The sequence below is a fragment of the Pelodiscus sinensis genome, chromosome 9, assembly GCF_049634645.1.
Source record: "Pelodiscus sinensis isolate JC-2024 chromosome 9, ASM4963464v1, whole genome shotgun sequence".
In the NCBI taxonomy this organism is placed as follows: domain Eukaryota; kingdom Metazoa; phylum Chordata; order Testudines; family Trionychidae; genus Pelodiscus; species Pelodiscus sinensis.
In genome coordinates this window covers 39804230-39823929 of record NC_134719.1, presented here as the reverse complement: position 1 = coordinate 39823929, position 19700 = coordinate 39804230, and the positions used below count along the sequence as shown (strand labels likewise).

General features: G+C 48.6%; 1 protein-coding gene across 1 annotated transcript in view; it reads right to left on the bottom strand.

The window, feature by feature from the left end:
* The window catches only part of LOC142830640 (uncharacterized), a 62861-nt gene extending 43444 nt beyond the window's left edge, over positions 1 to 19417 (bottom strand). Inside the window, exons 1-2 of the mRNA XM_075937117.1 lie at positions 18557 to 19417; positions 18177 to 18361 (exon numbers count right to left, since the gene is read on the bottom strand). Of these exons, the coding sequence (XP_075793232.1) occupies positions 18177 to 18361; positions 18557 to 19106 (735 nt within the window). The 5' untranslated portion in view covers positions 19107 to 19417. The remainder of the gene's footprint in view (positions 1 to 18176; positions 18362 to 18556) is intronic.
* Positions 19418 to 19700: the final 283 nt, after the last annotated feature.

Below are 19700 nucleotides of genomic sequence, written 5' to 3'. Positions count from 1 at the left end.
ACCCCCCTGGACAGCCAGTTCTCAGCTGTTCCGCTTGCTTGCCTATCTCTCCAAGGGACAGCAAAGCAGTTTCCTCTGCCTGCCTGTGTTGGTGGTTCCCATTGGGGACACTGCCACAGTTGGCACCATGGAGCCAGAGCTCGCTCTGGGCATGCTGCTCCAGTTTTTGGACTTGCTGCTGCAAGCCCGCCAGCAATGGCTGGAAGCTGCCTGGCTCCATCTAGTGCACATCAGCCCTATGGCTCTCCCTCTGGCCTCCCTGGGGGCCGTGGAGGAGCCACAGCAGTGCCCGGATGCCAGCGTGCCCCGCCACATCTGGCTGCAAGGAGGGAATAGGCCATCCCAGGGAAAACGGGGGGGGGGAGGAGGCGAGGGTTTGGTCTGTCCCGGCCATACTACACGCCACCCACGGCGGCCAAGATTGCAGCGGGGTTTGTTTCCAGGAGTGGGGAGCAGGGCAGTGCCAGGGAACGAACGCTCCCAGCCACCCCGGGCGCCCCAGTGATTTGCAGTTTGCTGTCTCTCTCTGCAGGTGGTCAAGGCCATCAACCGGGTGCTGCTCCGCAGGGTGGTCATCCAGGGGTTTGGCGCCCTCGGCTTCCCCAACTGCGGGGGGGCCATTGACAGGACACACATCCCCATCCATGCCCTGGAACACCAGGCCTCCCAGTACACCAACCGCAAGGAGTACTTCTCCGTACTCCTGCAGGCCATGTCTGACCACTGGGGCCAGTTCACGGACATTAATGTGGGCTAGTCTGGCAAGGCACATGACGCCAGGGTGTTCTACAACTCCTCTGTGTGCCAGAGGCTGCAGGCCGGGACCTTTTTCCTCAACCACCACATCAGAGTCGGGACATGGACATGCCCGTCTTCCTGGTGGGAGATGCGGCCTATCCCCTACAGCCCTGGCTGATGAAGCCCTACACGGGGCACCTCAACTCCTCCCGGCAGGCCTTCAATGCCAGGCTCACCAGGACCTTCGGACACGTGAAAGCCCGATTTAGATGCCTCCTCACCCACCTCAACCTCGCTGAGCACAATATCCCTCCCGTGGTGGCAGTATGTTGTGTGCTGCACAATTTATGTGAATGGAAGGGGGAAGCTTTCCTGTCAGCCTGGATGGCTGAGGCTGACTGCATGGCTGGCCAGTACGCGCAGCCCCGCACCACCGCCATCCAGGAGACCCAGCGGGGGGCCATCCAGATCCAGGAAGCCCTGCAGGAGAGCTTCCATATGGAGGAGGACTGAACTCTCCCTGCATGCCCCACTGGGGCCTTCTTCCACCCTCCCCTCCTTCCCCTGTCCCCTCCCTAACCCCCCTTCCTAATGTCAAATAAAGACACCTGTTTTGCCAACAAAAATCTCTTTTTATTTTATATAACTGGGGAGGTGGGAGGGTGAGAGAGGGGAGGGGGAAACCTGAGAGGAGGGAGCTGGAAGGGGAGGAAGGGAAGGGAAAGCTCAGGGTTGGGGCTCTCCCTGCTGGCTCTCTTGTATCACAGCACTGTGGGTGTGGGGGTGTCGGGGGGGAGTGAGTGTGGAGGGTGGGGCAGGAGGGATGGGGAGTGCGAAGGAAGCGGGAGGGGGAGCAGGGGTGGGAGGAGGAGTGAGAGCTGGGGTGGCCGCAGGGGCTGGAGCAGGAAGAGGCAGGGACCTGTCCACCAAGGTCTGGAGGTGATCTCTGAGGGCACTGCCCTGCTCCTCCAGCGCCTCCAAGCTCCGTTGCCACACCCACAGGTCCTTCTGGACCCAGTGGTCCTGGGTGCGGAGCTGGTGCTCCAGTAACCACAGGTGCCACCGCTGGTAGTCCTCCAGGTTCCTGGTGCACCTGTTGGCCCGGAGTGCAGCAGGGGCTCAGGCATCGCAAGGAGCCCTGCAGCAGGGGGCTCAGGTGGCATGGCAAGCGCTGTGGCAAAAGGGTCCAGCAGCGCAGGTAGGAGTTCTGAGGTTGAGGGGTCCAGCAGCACAGCTGGCTGAAGGCAGTGGGGGCCAGCTGGGGCCAGGAATGGAGCTGGCAGGTGCCTGGGAGGCTGGTGACAGGGAACCTCCCCTGGTCCAGTGAATTCCCTTGTTCAGGACTGATTAGGTCCCAAAGGTGCTGGATCCCGTCCAGCCTGTATATAATCTGAGGGTGTGTCTACCCTGCAGAGGTGTTGCTGTGCCGCTGGAGCACTTCAGTGTAGACAATACCTTTACTGACAGAAGGGCTTCTCCCATCAGCACAGGTAATTCATCACCCTGAGAGTCAGTAGCTAGGCTGACAGAAGCTTCCATCAACTAGTGCTGTCTACACCAGGCATTAGGGTCCATTTACCCATGTTGCTTAGCGATGTGGATTTTTCACATCTGTGAGCAATGTATCTGAGTTCACATTAGTGTAGACCTAGACTAAAGATCTCTTGCTTCAGATGTAGCCCATTTCTACTTGTTTTACCTTCAGTGGACATAAGAACAGTTGATCACTATCCTCTTTATTACAGCTCTTAACATATTTTAAGATAGTTGTATCAGGATCTTTCATCTTACTCTTCTTCTAGTATTGTTATAGACTATTTATAGTACCCTTCCTTTCTATACATCACCCCAATCTTAATAAACTGCTTCATAATAGAAATGCAGATAGGCAGTACTGATATAGGAAGCAATTTCTAAATCAGATTTTAGTTCATAAAAGAAGCAAGGTTAACAGGAAATGTATCACCACTAAATATAGAATCATAAACTATTATCTACCACATCTGATGAAACCTTTTTCTTCTCTAGTCAGACAAAAATTACCTGAAATAATAGATCTGATGCACTGTGGTGCTTTGTGCTTTATTGGTGTATTTGGAGGAAAGGTACCACTTTTAGCTGAGGAACAGTGCACAGGAACTACAATTTGGAATCCCTAAGTGCACCTCTGTAGATATACCCAACATTAGCCTGTGATGTTACTTCAAGGAATCAAACGAAAAGTGGCCCTAAAAGAAATAGTTTTGAGTCACAACTACTTTGATGCCAAGAATGATACAAATGACTACTGACAAATTGATAGTCTGATATTTCTCCCAGCAGACAAAGAATTGAACTTCTCTCTTCTAGCTGAGGATATTTATGTAACGTATTGAGTTATAGAAGGGTATTAAGGGATGAGTCAATGTACTCATCATAAAGTTCAGTAGTTCTCTAATCTTATTAAATGTATTTTACTTGATTCAGGCATTACTGTGCCTATATTCATGCAGACCATTTTCTTTTTCATTTGATAATAATGGGGCAACATGTTGTGTGTGTGTTTAAAACACACACCTTCAAATGCTAATGGTAAAGTAAATATCGGGGTTTGTAGAGGCACTTTATTTACTTCTAAGCATTGTGTCGTTCAACATGATAACCCAGCGCCTTAAGTGCTCCTTTCACACTTTCATTTGTTGTGTGATGGAGTGATAACCACACACAAATTTACCATAGCTCTGCATTTAAAGTTTGGAGACAAATAATAGCAACATAATTTGTAAATATGGAATTCAAAGGGAATTAGCAGTATGAGTTGACTATGAGCAATGATCCTACTGAATTAGGAGCCATGTTTCCAACCATTTCTTTTCTTTTCTTTTCAAGGTTATCTTTGTACTGATTTTGTACATATTTGTGAACTAGTCACTGGCTGTGAACCTTTGTGGGGAAACAATGTATAAAATATGATTCTGTTCCACTATAGTCATTGGTAGCTTTGACTGCCATTGACTTCAATGAGAACAGGACCAAACCCTGTATTTGGCCACTAGTAAAAGTGCACCAAGGTTTCATAGAAGGTATTTAATTTCTTACCAGGAGAAAAAGTGAAGGTTACTACTGAATGAGGTTTGTCCAGGCTGCTCTCTCTACAACTAGTTTTCTTCTTTGCCCTCAGGTTTTAACTGAGGGCTTGAAACAGCTCCAATCTAACAATTTCCTTAGCCTTCCTCCCATCTCTGAGGCTTCCTTAGCAGAGCAGCTGGCGGGAACGACCGGTAGGAGCGGCGGCAGGCAGACTGCAGAGTGGCTGGTGGGAAAGACCCGCAGGTGGCTGGTAGGATCAGTGGCTGGCAGCCAACAGAGCAGCTTTGGGAACGACCAGTGGGTGACCAGTGGAGTGGAACGAGATGGAGAGGCAGAGCAGGGCAGTTCGTGGGACAGCTGGTGGAGTGACTCGTGTTAAAGGCAGCAGCAGAGCCCTGCGGAGAGGCGAGGCCATCAGTGGACCACGTAAGGCATATCAATCCCCCACCCCCTCCGTTCCACCCAGGTTGGGAGGTAAGAACCCTGCAGGTAAACTTTTGAACCCTGGAGTGGCACTGATCCAGGACCGAGACTTTTGGGGTGTTGGACTTTGGGTGATTTTTGGGCTGCTGGACTCAAGAGACTCTTGGGCTGAGTCTACATTGGCGTGATTTTGTGCAAAAGCTGCTGCTTTTGCGCAAAAACTTGCTGCCTGTCTACACTGGCCACGAGTTCTTGCACAAGAACACTAATATTCTAATGTATGAAATCAGTGCTTCTTGCGCAAGAACTAAGATGCTCCCACTCAGGAATAAGCCCTCTTGCACAACTGTTCTTGCGCAAGAGGCCAGTGTAGACAGGCAACATGAATTTTTTGCGCAAGAAAGCCCTATGGTTAAAATGGCCATCAGAGCTTTCTTGCACAAGAGAGCATCTACACTGGCATGGATGCTCTTGCACAAAAGCAAATCTCTTGCGCAAAGGCCCATGCCAGTGTAGACGCTCTCTTCTGGAAGAGTTTTTGCACAAGAACTCTTCCGGAAAAGAGTTCTTGCGCAAAATCATGCCAGTGTAGATGTACCCTTGGGATGTTGGACTCTTGGGGACTTTGGGTGTTTCTTGGCTGGGTGTGGGTCTTTGCTCGTTGTTTGGTCTATGAATCCTAGTTGTGGTGTTTTCCCAATTTAAGGCTGATGTCACTTACCTCATTTTATTAATGATTTGCTGCTATACCAAGGCTCTGTGCTTACGAAAGGTGAAGAATTGCCTCTTTGAGGTGCCCGGGAGGTGTGTAAGATTTCCCAGGTCACTGGGTGGGGGCTTGAGCTAGTGTTGCATTACGTTGTTGGGTACTGAACCCAGCCCTTCCTGCTATTAACTCGGCCTAGCTGAAGGGTTACACTTATAAGTAACATCCAGAACTATCCATGAAACAGAAGAAAACAGACATAGCTGACCTTGACTGTTTAACACCAGGTTCTTATACTTATCTTGATATAGTAGCACCTCACTATCCATGTGGTTCCTTTAGCGTCAGTGGATCTGCCTGTGCAGTAAGATCTGTTTTAAATAAAGTAAAGCAAGAAAAGGTATTGAGTGTTGTTGGGAGGGGTGGTGACTAGAAGCAGTTTTGCAGGCAGTCATGAGCTGCTGAGGTTTTTGTTGCTTTCATTAACTCACATCTCTCTGTTCCACCCTTGCACCTCCCCAGTTCTGGGGTTTATTTGCCAAAATAAATGGTGCAAGACTTTGACTCTTTCCCCTTTACTAATTGCGAATTACTAGAGCTATATGTAACCCAGACAGGCAGTGTACAAACTGCATCACAGAGCTCTGCCAATATACTTTTATCTTGACCCACTACACTTGTACTGATCTAGTCCAATGTATATCTTGAATGGAATCTGACATCTGTGTGGAGCTTCTGAGATATTTAGAGACTACCATATAGGATAAGCAACCAGATGCACTTTTCTTTGTGCCCAGATTCATGGCTTGATTGTTTATTTATATCAATATAGCATGGAGGAGCCCACATGGATCGGGACCATGTCTGTATGGGGAGGGAGCATTGAACAAACGGTGTGTGAAAGGGGGATGGGGTGGCACCCTCTGTTCCAAATAACTTTCAGTCAAAAATCTGAACTGATTTTTTTTCTAGATGCCAAAGTCTAATGGCTTCAACCAGTAACCCTGGATAACCTCCCTAGTCTTGCACTTGCCTGGGACAGACAGAAGGTATGTCTACACTGCAGAGTTTTTCAGAAAAAACTTCACTTACATCCACACTGCAATCACGTTCTTTCAAAAAAAAAATCAAAAGAACAGAGGGGTTTTTCCGACATTGGTAAACCTCTTTCTATGAGGAAGAAGCCTTTTTCCAAAAGAGCTCTTTCGGAAAGAGGCATGTGTGGACAGGGAAGAGGGAGTTCTTTTGAAAGAAGAGGAAAGAGGAAAAAAGCACAGGTGCCTTGGTGGCCACTCCCTCCATAGTAATCACAGCTTAAATGTGAGATAGCTTCCATTCAGTGTGGATGCTATCTTTCAAAAAAGATGTAGACGCTCTCTTTTGGAAGAAGTTTTTTCAGAAGAGCTCTTGCAGAAAAGCTTCTTCCGAAAGAAGCCTGCAGTCCAGACCTAGCCAGAGAAATGTGTATTGAATAGCTGGGAAAAATCATAAAAACTTGATTCCGTGCAGTGCTGCCATAGGAAGAATCTTTGTAAGAGTCAAAGAGTCCATTGAAGTTCAAGACTGTTTTATCTTCAGACCTTCAAGGCCTGATTCTTCTCATTTTCCACCATTCTAAGCTGGGGTAACGTCACTGAAAATAACTGGAGTTATGTGATTATAACTGAGATCTTATTTCAGTCCCTTTATAATGCAATGTGTTCTGGCAAGTGTTTTTCAGCATTTCATATCTTGGTGTACTCCCAGCCAGAGGAAAAACATCTTTTATTCATCACTGAATATGTAAACGTTTATTGATACTGTAGAGTTAGAGGGAAAAATGAGTAGCTGACATTTTACACCTACTCCAGTGCTGAGTACAGGATACAGGATAAGACAATGGCTAGTTAGTGAATGGAAAAGATACTTTGTTTAGATTTATCATTCTACTTAAATCATACTTAAATTTTCTACTGCAACATCGGATGCACAGATTGAACTTTCAAGGCATGGCTCTCCATATACAATCCCAAAGGAGCCGGGAGTCAACCACCTAGCGTCACAGGGGAATTAGAGTGTATGTGGAAATAGCCCTGCACCCTCCAGGGATTGAGAGTCAAATCCCAATGTTCCCTGTCCCCCAAATGACTGCAGTTCCTGATTGGGTCACAAGGTGGAGTGTGGCCATAAGTTAAAAATGAAGAGATTCTCTGCTTGAGATGAATCCCAGAACTAGCTGAACATCTTCCAACAGAACAGTTTTCCATCAGAAAACTAAAACATTCCAGGGGCTTCATGTTTAAACTTTCTACCAAAACCACACTAGCTGGCTGATCTGCCTGGTTTCCTGCCAGCTCACCTGGCTCCCTGGAATCCTCACTAGCCCACTTAGGATACATCTACACAGCGGCATTATTCTGAAATAACATCGTGCACATCTACACTACAAGCCTTTATTTCAAAATAATGTTACCCTGAAGGACTTCTTACTCCAACTCCTGGTAACCCTCATTTCATGAGGAGGAAGGGAAGTCAAAGGAAGAGCACTCTTCCTTTGACTTCTTGCTGCGTAGACTGCGCCAAAACCTGAATTAAGATGTTTCGACTTAAGCTACGCAATTGATGTAGCTCAAGTTGCATAGCTTAATTCAACTTTAGCTCTGCTGTGTAGACGTACTCTTAGAGGGGATGCCAGATTCCAGACACTAAGCTATCCACTTCCCCAACTATCCCCACTTGGCAGGCTGTCAAGTTGTCTGGGACTCCTGGTTCCTATAGCCCACATGGTGGGCTGCCAAGGAAGTGGGGCTTCCATGATTTTTCCAGGGGATTTATGCTGCATGACACCATAGTTCACTGGCTGGCAGTGAGGATGGCTGGCTCCACAGTTTCCTGGATGGCCAGCTCCTCAGACAACTGGCTCAGTTTCCCACCTGGTGGATTGCTGTAGAATCATATATTTTGGGGATCCATGCAGGCAGCTGGAGAACAGTGGATTCTGACCCTCTTGCATTTTGGAAACACCATTTTCCACTGCCTGGGCATTCGGAGCACTGTTTCTGAAACACAATGTTTCCGAAATTCCCCTCCTATTAACCATGTAAATTCTTTGACCTTTCCACTGGATTTGGAATGAGAATTATTTTCAGAACTCTAATTTTTTTTTAATAGGAGTGAAACTTTCTGTCCTGGCAAGCTCTAATGAACACATTACAAGTGAAATGGCTGCACTGCACTAGAAAATACCCAAGCTATGCTGTCAACTGCTTTTAACAGCAATACACTCTATGCCTAGAATGCAAAAGCCTTCAATTCATTTTAAAAAATTATCGGAGGTCTCTGGGAATAGCCCCATTTAGGCCACAGCCCTTAAAGAATGGTTTTTCATTAGAAGAAGCAACATGAAAACAATTTCCTGCCATTACTGTGTGTACAGAAAAAGTCACCATCTTCATTTTGCTGTATTTCAACATTCCTGATTGTGCAGAACAAGATATACTTTTCAAATGCGCTAAAACTTTGATAAACTTTAAATGAACTCTGTTTCTGAACAAAATGAGATCAATAACAAGAACCAGCTCCAGCAGAAAAGGGATCAATAGCCTAGTGCATAATAAATGAGAAGAAACCTTCAAGCATGTGTCAGGTGAATACTTCCTAGGGAGGAAAGATTTATAGGCTATATTAATTTGAGGGAATGTGAAATGGAGACTTGAGATACTGTGTATGAACTTTTAGCTTGCGCACAAACTACAATCCCTCACAAGCTTTCCTTGTAACCAGAGCCATTGTGCTCTGTCACATGAAAATAACTAGCAGTTGGATGGCAAGAGGCTATGTAAGAATGCAATAAAACAGGAGTGATTGACACATGAGAGAAGGACACTTTCTGATGAGATCAGTAGCACTTCAGGATTTAATAATATTATCATGGAAAGCTGTATTCAGTTCTGCTGAACTGGCTGAATGTGTATTGTTTTGAAAATAGCCCCATATAATGTGATGGCTTTATGAATATAATGAGAACACTATGCAGCAGCAGAGGAAGGTTTGTGATTGCTGCAATCCATGTAGCCATCTGAACAGCAAAAGGTCAACATAATTAACAGCTTAGACACAGGTGATGAAAAAGTAGAGACTAGGGCATATAGAAGAAAAGCTATAAAACAGGAAAGTGAATGGTCTGCTGTCAGAGATAGGGCTGCTAAGAGCTGCCTCAGAAGAGACTATTTCTGTAATAGAGTTGAAACAGAAAAATTGTGTGATGACCCCTGATTTCATCCCAGAGGTCACAGCAAGACTAAAAGCACTGAACATGCAATATTTTTTAAAGATCTGGTAGCAGGACATCAATAAACATTAAGTTTTACAGTCAGGTTAAAAATAAACTTAGATCAGTTTCCAAAGCCAGGTCAGGGTGTTAATCCACCAAAGTAACTCCTTCTGATTCCAGATCATCTCCCTGAGAGGGTTACCTTAAAAATAAGTATTGTGACTTAACTGCATTAATACTATAAAGATACGGAATTCTATATGCTTAGGTAAACATTCAAGGGATCACAGGAAATGCTGAAAAACACAACATGGAAAAGGGTTAGTTTTGAATTATACATGAGTTGGGATCGAGAACAGTGATATGGGTTTAATCAGGGGTGAGCAATAATTTTTGAAGGGGAGCCACTTCATGAATTTCAGAAGTGGTTGGAAGCCACCCCAAAAGTTGCAGGGCCTCATGCAGAAAGGGCGGGACCAGGAGATTTTGCATGCTCCCTGCCCACAGACCCGACTTTACTTTACTCCCTGCCCCTGCCCCTGCCCAGGTGCACATGGCATCTTGAACAGCTGGCAGTTCCCTCTGGTCCCATGCACCCCTGGCAGGGGGAAGGAAACTTTGCACACTCTCCCATCCCTGGGTCTTGATTGGCCTGGGAGCGGGGGATTGGCAGAGCAGCCGCAGGCTGAATCAAAGAGTTCGGCAGACCAGATCCAGCCCATGGAGGCTGCCTTCCCCACCCCTGGTCTAGATTCACATATGTAAAATGCAAGCTGCTATCACATTGTAGTGTAGAGATTCCCCGACAGTGGACTATGGACCACATGGTGGTGATCTCTATGGCAACCTGACTGGTCTCATGGCATCAGCACCTCTTTATTTCACCTTGCTAAACTGCATTAAAGACCGTTTTAAATGCATTGCAGGCTAATTTCAGCAGTTCCTGGCGGGACCAGACCATGTTAAAATGAGGTCCACATCGTATAAGACCTCGTAATACCAAACCTTGTCTTCAGCATTGATTCAGTTTGATTGCCAATGCTAGCCTCTTGCTTTGTTGGCATGTGAATAGTCTCTGGGTTGAAGAAATGTCTGGTATCACTCGACAGTGTCCAATCAAGCCAAGGAAGGAGTGACAGTGAAGAGTGCAAAGGAGAACTCCAGCCACTCTTCTGGAAGGTTGGTGACTGTCACATAAAATCCGAGTGATGGCTTGAATGGGAATAATTGTGAGACTTCTGATAAGTGTATCAGACCAAGTACGGGCCAAGAGACAAAATGACAAGCTGCTGAATGAATATGACTTAATATGTGAGCTTGCAGCAACACTGCTGAAGTCAAAAGATCAGATAACCAAATGAGGGCTGTTTTAATGGCAAAATGGCAATCGCCTGCTTCCTAGGAGGAAAAAGTTAATTGAGCTAGACTGTCAGCTGGTAGAAATCAGTATAGCTTCACTGCAGATTACAGAAACTATGCAGATTGCACTAGCTGAGAGTCTGGTCCAGTAACTTCAGCTTGAATCATTAATGGTGAGTCCGGAACATGTATTAAGGAATTTAGAACACTTATGGAAATTGAATGGGCTTCTCTGGCAATTTATCTAAAAACCTGTAGAAGGAGATAGGGCAGAGAGATCCTTTAGTTTGGATGAGCTGTTGATCCAGCCTCTGGCAGGACTATAACTCTCTTGAAAGTACAGAAGCTGTGCATAGAAGGAATAAAAGGTTGCAAGGTTAGAGTTATTTCAACCAGTAAGTAAGGGTATGTCTACACTACAATGTTAGTTCGAACTAACGGACGTTAGTTCGAACTAACATTCATAGGCGCTACACTAGCGCTCCGCTAGTTTGAATTTAAATCGAACTAGCGGAGCGCTTATTCGAACTAGGAAAACCTCATTTTACGAGGATTAAGCCTAGTTCGAACTTACTAGTTCGAATTAAGGGGTGTGTAGCCCCTTAATTCGAACTAGTGGGAGGCTAGCCCTCCCCAGGTTTCCCTGGTGGCCACTCTGGCCAACACCAGGGAAACTCTATTGCCCCCCTCCTGGCCCCGGACCCCTTAAAGGGGCACGGGCTGGCTACGGTGCCGGTGCCAGGTGCAAGCCTGCCAGCACCCAGCCAGCAGACCCTGCACCTGGCACGGCACAGAGCCACCCACCCGATGTCCCCCAGCCCTCCCCCTCTTCCCGGGACCAGGCTGGCGGCACTCCGGGCACTCCAAGCAAGGACTGGTTTTCAAGCGGGGCACCCCTGAGAACTGTCTGTCCAGGGTGGGGGTCGGGTCCCTTTAAACACAGCCTTCGGCTAGCCTGAGACAGCATCTCCACGCTCTAAGTCCTCCTATGATGCCCTGCCGGCGCTGCTTCCGGCCATCCTTAAGCCCTGTTCAGGGTCCACTCAATGTGGACATGCTAGTTCGAATTAGCAAAACGCTAATTCGAACTAGTTTTTAGTTCTAGATGCGTTAGTTCGAATTAGCTTAGTTCGAATTAACTAATTCGAACTAAGTTAGTTCGAACTAACTTTGTAGTGTAGACATACCCTAAGGGTATGTCTACACTACCCCGCTAGTTCGAACTAGCGGGGTAATGTAGGCATACCGCACTTGCAAATGAAGCCCGGGATTTGAATTTCCCGGGCTTCATTTGCATAAGCGGGGAGCCGCCATTTTTAAAACCCCGCTGGTTCGAACCCTGTGCAGCGCAGCTACACGGGGCTCGAACTAGGTAGTTCGGACTAGGATTCCTATTCCGAACTACCGGTACACCTCGTGGGAATCCTAGTCCGAACTACCTAGTTCGAGCCCCGTGTAGCCGCGCTGCATGGGGTTCGAACCAGCGGGGTTTTAAAAATGGCGGCTCCCCGCTTATGCAAATGAAGCCCAGGAAATTCAAATCCCGGGCTTCATTTGCAAGTGCGGTATGCCTACATTACCCCGCTAGTTCGAACTAGGAGGGTAGTGTAGACATACCCTAATAGTGTTACTATGGATATATCTAGACTGCAGTCTTTTGTCGACAGATTCTTTGTTGACAGATACTATCGACAAAGCTTCTGTCAAAAAAGAGCGTCTAGACTACAGCCAGTTCTGTCGACAAAGCAAGTCGCTTTTTTGACAGAGAGTCTAGATGCTCTCTTTTGAAAAAGCACAGTGTGGATGCAATAGCGCCTTTTTTTGACATAACTCTGTCGAAAAAAGGCATTATTCCTCATAGAATGAGGTTTACCGCTGTCGACAAAACTGCCGCGTTCTGTCAACTTACTGACGACAGAACTCAGCGGCAGTGTAGACGCAGATATAGTTTTGTCAAAAAAGTCCACTTTTGTCAACAAAACCCTATAGTCTAGACATACCCTATGAGCTGAACAGAGAATCAATAACCTGTATACAGGAAAGCTCTGTGTGGATATTAAACAAATATGTATCCGTGCCACCTAACCTGAAAAACCAAGAATTCAAGATAGAGGTGGTACAGTTAAATACAGTAGGCTTCCGATAATCCGGAACCTATGGGACCTAGGTGGTGCCAGATTATCAGATATGCCGGAGTATCAAGAGGTACTATAAACTGGTTATGTATATACTGTATACAGTATACTGTAATGTTTTAGTTTTTTTAACCCTTTTTTACCCTTTTTGCTCAGTTCAGCTGCTGCCACTGTTACCTTGTGATTCATTTTTTGCCGAAGGTCACTCACTAGGCTCTTGCCATTTTGATGCCGGACTATCAGGAATGCCGGACTATTGGATGCCAGACTATTGGAGTTTTACTGTACAATGAAAGGGTTGCTCTTTCTCACAAAATGTGTGCTTGACTTCAGTGGATACATGTACTTACTAAATGTAGTGACTGATTTAACGTTTTGTTCAAGTGTGGATCAGTATCTTATCTATAGGCCTCAAAACTTTAATCAAAGTGTCAAAGTGCTATAAGCTTGTTTCAATAATAGCAGTTAATAATACCATCCTCTGAATCAGCTTCACCTCATTATTAATACATAGAGGCTTGAGGCACAAACACACTCTTCAGTACCATTTATAATGGAAAAATTCCCATTGACTTCAAAGCCACTATAAAGCAACAGTATTCTTTTCAGACTAGCTTTTCTGCAAAGTATTGTGAATGGCATCTGAGTGATTATGTGTAGGCTGTTTATTAGAGGACATGGATAACACCCTCAGGAGCAAGCACGATTTCTTCTATGGCTTAGGAAGGTTGGAGAGATCAATAATGATGGCATAGCTGCAAATCAGAATTTATTCATGGAAGTGGGATAAGTTTTCCAAGGTGTAGGGTTTGTTTTAGTTTGGTTGGTTGGGTTTTTTGTGGTAACAGAACCCGGTTAAAATAGTAAATGAAGCCCTAGGCCTACCAGAGAGAGTATTCTGAGAGTTTTCTTACTTGCATTTGTAGATTAACACCTAGTTCTACAATCTTCTCTCAGCTGGCAACCCTTACACAAGAAGTTTCACTGACTTTGTCAACTTTGCACAGTAGCCCCAAACTTGTGCTTTTTCTAAGTGAGCCATAGGCAAGGATTGGGTCCAAGACATTAGCTCAGAGCCAGCAAATTACATGTAATTTTTCTTCCTCTGCCTTTTGGCAAAAGCTGCAAATAAATGATCTCTCTGAGCTCAAGTGAAAATCTCCATAAGTTATGATATCATTCTTCAGGAATCACCTACAGACATTTTCTATCAAATGTGAACTGTATCTATGCCCCAGATTCAATCTGCTATTTCCATGGCTCTTTGGATGACTTTAGAGGTAACAAAAATAAAATTGAGTTCATAATGGCAACTCAGCTGAGACCTTAACAGAGGCATTTCTGCCATTATGCCATAATTGACTAGCATTGCTCTAAATTAATACAGTAAAATGACTGGTTATTAAAAACATTAATCTTTGGTTTATATATCTGCAATTGACAAAATGATTTCAAAAGCTAATACTCAAACCATAATTCCAATTGCAGGGGGTCTTTTGTTTAATACACAGTCATTTTTCCATTACATCGCAAGAACTAGATACATGGTACCAAAACAAATAATTTCTGTTAATTTTATAATTGATCATTCCTTTGCTGATGCATTGTGCTTGTACTATCTAGAGAAAGTGGTGATATTCTTTTAAGTGACCTATACCTTAAACTAACTTTAACCTAGAAACTGATCCAGCAGCAGCCACACTTGCAGAATATAGCTACCCTCTTATTCCTAGGGCAAGGGACTTACAATGTCAGTTTTCTTGCAACTCATAAATGACATATGAAATACTGAATTGATGTACAAAGTCCTTAATCTTTACTCAGTGTTTGAACCATTTCTTGTATGTCTCACCCAGGAAATTGTAGTCACCAAGAATACTTATCTTGGAATTAGTTACATTTTAACCAAGTTTCTTCATGGGTTTAGTATGGTTTTAGTCTTTGTTTCCCAACATTATGCTTCTGTGATGGAGCAACCAACTTCATGAGGTACATCCCTGGATGGTAGATAGCGGTATATCCACAGATTCAGGACTGCTGCACATTTCCAAGAACCAGTCATGGACTAAATGGTAGTATCTTAGTGGTGTGATGAGGTGGCTACCTCTATAAAATACCACACCTGCAAGGTCCCCTTAAAGAAAGTCTTGGTGGAGCAGATAGGGTTCAATAGTTCCTTTAAGAGGAGGAAAACCCACATGTCAAACCAAAATGTATCAGGTCTGGATAGTTGTTATCCCATGGATATGCTCAGGTGAACTGTTGATGGTACTGAAGAGAATCTCCAATATATGCTAGTATGATGGCGCTGCTTGGACGGGCCATGCTGAGAATGCCAACTCTGGATAAACTGCAAGAATTAGGGCAAACAAGCCCCAAAGATTGGGGATTTATTCCACAATTAGATTCACTCAAGCCAGTAGCAACAACTTCTGTAATACCCGTGGCTAACCAGAAGTAAATACCATCTCCTTTACACAGTACAGCCTTTGGTTCCCATCTAGACAGCTAATACTAATATAGTGAGGGATTATTGAAAACCTTATTCATAATGCTTAAAATTCCACCAGTCCCAAAAGACCCTGATCCATTGCCCCCCAGGTCAATGAATATTCCAGATCTCACCCAAATACATGTTTATCCTTGTTAACTAAATTTAAAATATATCCATAAAAGTAAGAGAGTTACAATGGTTCAGAGATCATTATACACATAAATATGTATAAAGTCCTAGGGATTAGCTTCATGGCAGAGATGATGAGGTTGCTGATTTATAGGTCTTTCTGGAATTCAAAAGTTATAGTCCAATAGGCAGTCCAGGTGCAGTTTGTTCAAAAACTTCCATGAAAATTCCAGAGTAAACCTGGAGATCTTGGTCTTGTGTTGTATACCTTCCCTGTCAAAGTTTAAGCAGATCTGAGATAAAAGAATCAGGCCCAAAGCTTTATTTATAGAAGAAGCAAGTGGAATGCTGTCAGGTAATCCCACCAGATGGTCTTTGATGAAAGTGAGCTGACCATTTGATCTCTATTTACTGGGTCCTTTCTGAGACAATGCATTCAGCAAAGGCCATTCAAATGACTAAGGGTACGTCTACACTACAGCGCTAGTTCGAACTAACTTAGTTCGAATTAGTTAATTCGAACTAAGCTAGTTCGAACTAGCGCATCTAGAACTAAAAACTAGTTCGAACTAGCGTTTTGCTAGTTCGAACTAGCGCGTCCACACTGATTGGACGCAGGGGGGCATTTAAGGGCAGCTGAAACCGGTTCTGGCAGGGCATCAGGTCAGCAGTTGCTTTGTGTGGCTGCTGTCTGAGGCTATCTGAGGCTCGTGCTTAAAGGGACCCCCCTGGACAGCCGGTTCTCAGCTTTCCCTGCTTGCTTGCCAACCTCGCCGAGGGACAGCAAAGCATCGGTCTCTGTGCCCGTCTGTGTCGGTGCTTCCCTTCGGGGGGGACCGCCGCAGGTGGCAACATGGAGCCACGGCTCGCCCTGCACCTTCTGGTGCACGTTCTGGACTTGCTGCTGCAAGCCTGCCACCAATGGCTCGAGGCTGCCTGGCACCACCTGGGGAACGTCAGCCCCCTGCCTCTCCACCTGGCCGTCCTGGGGGCCGTGGAGGAGCCGCGGCGGCGCCCCGGCACCGGCGTGCCCCGCCGCATCTGGCGTCTGGACACCAGCAGCGACTGGTGGGACCGCATCGTCCTGGAGCACTGGGACGACCGACAGTGGACCCAGAACTTTAGGATGAGGAGGGACACCTTCCTGGAGCTCTGCGAGTGGCTCGCCCCTGCCCTGCAAAGAAGGGACACTCGCATGAGGCCCGCCATCCCCCTCCAGAAGCGGGTGGCCATCGCCCTCTGGAAGCTCTCCACGCCGGACAGCTACCGATCCGTCGGGAACCAGTTCGGCGTGGGGAGATCCACTGTCGGAGCAGTGCTCATGCAGGTACGGCGCTCGTCGGCCACCGAGCCGGGGGGGAGGGGGGCTGCGAGGAGGGGATGGGCCACCCCAGGGACAAAGGGGGGGGGCGGGAGGAGGCGAAGGCGCCCCGCACCGGAGAGGTCGGGCTGTCCCGGCCGTACTACACGCCGCCAGGGGGGTTGCTTCCGGGAGTGGGGCGCGGGGCACTGCCAGGGCACGCACGCTCCCAGCCACCCGGGCGCCCCACTGATTGACGCTTTGCTGTGTCTCTCTCCGCAGGTGGTCAAGGCCATCAACCGGGTGCTGCTCCGCAGGGTGGTCCGCCTCGCCGACCCGGACGCCGTCATCCGGGGATTCGGCGCCCTCGGCTTCCCCAACTGCGGGGGGGCCATCGACGGGACGCACATCCCCATCCGTGCCCCGGAACACCAGGCGTCCCGGTACGTCAACAGAAAGGGGTACTTCTCCGTCATCCTGCAGGCCGTGTGTGACCACCGGGGACAGTTCACGGACATCAATGTGGGCTGGTCCGGCAAAGCACACGACGCACGGGTGTACCGGAACTCCTCCGTGTGCCAGCGGCTGCAGGACGGGACCTTCTTCCCCGACCGCCACATCAGGGTCGGGGACGTGGACATGCCCGTCTGCCTGGTGGGGGATGCCGCCTACCCACTGCAGCCGTGGCTCATGAAGCCCTACACGGGGCACCTCAATCCCTCCCGCCAGGCCTTCAATAACAGGCTGAGCAGGGCCCGCATCGTGGTGGAGGGGGCCTTCGGGCGACTGAAAGCCCGCTTTCGATGCCTCCTCACCCGTCTGGACCTGGCCGAGCACAACATCCCTCCCGTGGTGGCGGCATGTTGTGTGCTCCACAATTTGTGTGAGCGGAAGGGGGAGGCTTTCTTGCCAGCCTGGATGGCTGAGGCTGACCGCATGGCTGGACACTACGGTCAGCCCCGCACCGCCGCCGTCCGGGAAGCCCAGCGGGGGGCCATCCGGATCCGGGAAGCCCTGCGGGAGAGCTTCCAGGTGGAGGAGGAGGAGGACTGACCTCTCCCTGCATGCCCCACCGGGGCCTTCTTCCACCCTACCCCCCCCTTCCCCTTTCCCCTCCCTATCTACTGTACAATAAAGACACCTGGTTTTCAAACAAAAACGTCTGTTTATTTCAGAGAACTGGGGTGGGGGAGGGAGGAATGAAGGTGGGAGAAGGGAGGGGGAAACCTGGGACAAGGGAGCTGGAAGGGGAGGGGAGGGAAGGGAGGAAGGGAAAGGAAAGCTCAGGGGTGGGAGTCCGGCTGCCTCTCCCGTCTCGCCACACTGCGGGTCCGGGGGCGTCGGTGGGGAATGGTTGTGGAGGGGGGGGCAGAGAGGACAGGGGGTGTGGAGGAAGCAGGAGCGGAAGCAGGAGGAGCAGGGGGAGCAGGGGGAGCAAGAGGGGGAGAAAGAGGGGGAGCAGGGGGAGCAAGAGGGGGAGCAAGAGGGGGAGCAGGGGGAGGAGGAAATGGAAAGCGGTCCAGCAGGCTCTGGAGGTGGCCTCGCAGGGCACGGCCCTGCTCCTCCAGGGCCTCCAGACTCCTCTGGCGCAGCCTGAGGTCCTCCTGGACCCAGTGGTCCTGGAGACGGAGCTGTCGGTCCAGGAACCGGAGATGCCGCCTCTGGTAGTCCTCCTGGTTCCTGGCTGTCCTGCTTGCCCGGGCGCGGGCGGCTGCTGCAGGCGGTGTGGTGCGCCCTGCAGGCCCCGGTGCTGCAGCTGTGGTGCAAGAAGACCAGCGGTCAATTACCCCAGGGGCCCAGGTGTGTGAAACCCAGCTCCCCTCTGCAAGGCCAGGGCCCCTGCAGGATCCCCAGCTGCTGCTCCGTGGTGGGCAAGGCCCAGGCGCACGGTCCCGGGGCTCCCTCTCGCCTCAGCCCCCCGTACACATAAGGGGAACACGAGGGTACTCACAGGTGGACGCCTCCCCGGCCTCTGATGATGCAGGCGAGCGGCTCTGTGGGGTGCCTCGGGGGTCCCGGGTCCTGGGAAGGCTGGCGGCAGGCTCCTGGCTCTCAGAGCCCTCCTCCTCCTCCTCCGTCTCCAGGAGCGGTCCCTCTGCCCCGGGGTCAATCACGTCCCGGGGGGCAGGGACGGCATGAGGCCCCAGGATGCGGTCCAGGGCATGGAAGTGGGGGCAGGCCTCCGGGTCAGCCCCTGGCAGGCAGGCCCGGGAGTAGGACTGCCGCAAGTCCTTAATTTTGCAGCGCACCTGCTCCCGGCTGCGCTGGTGGCCCCTGGCGGCCAGACTGGCAGCCATGCGTCCATAGACGGCCGCGTTCCGGTGGCTAGTGCGGAGATCGTGGACATTGGAGGCTTCCCCCCAAACCTCGATGAGGTCCACGATCTCCGCACTTGACCAGGCGGGCGCCCGCCTTTTGCGCCCCCGGGCAGGCTCCCGGGAGCCGCCAGGCTGGTCGTGGGGAGCAGTGGAGGGCTGGGAACCCTCGGATGGCTGGCTCATTGTGTGGCAGGTGCAGGCTGTGCAGGCACGGGTGCTTGCAGCCTTGCAACTGGCACAAAGTGAGTAGCCAGCCCGTGGCCCTTTAAGGGCTCCGGGGCCGGGAGGGGGGCAATAGAGTTTCCCTGGTGTTGGCCAGAGTGGCCACCAGGGAAACCTGGGAAGCCTTAGCCTCCCACTAGTTCGAACTAAAGGGCTACACAGCCCTTAGTTCGAACTAGCTAGTTCGAACTAGGCGTTAGTCCTCGTAAAATGAGGTTTACCTAGTTCGAACTAAGCGCTCCGTTAGTTCGAATTAAGTTCGAACTAACGGAGCGCTAGTGTAGCGCCTAGGAAAGTTAGTTCGAACTAACGTCCGTTAGTTCGAACTAACTTTGTAGTGTAGACATACCCTAAGAGAGTTCACTACATCAGATAATGAAGCTGAAAACAATGGAAATACTATTAGTTCCCACAGAATCTTACATCTGTGAATCAATAGAATACTGTAATGAAGATTAAAATTCAGAGTCAGGATTTTAGCATCTACAAGCTAACTAGAACACATTGTTAAACTCCTAACAAGATGTAAGTAAACACAGACAAATACAATTAACA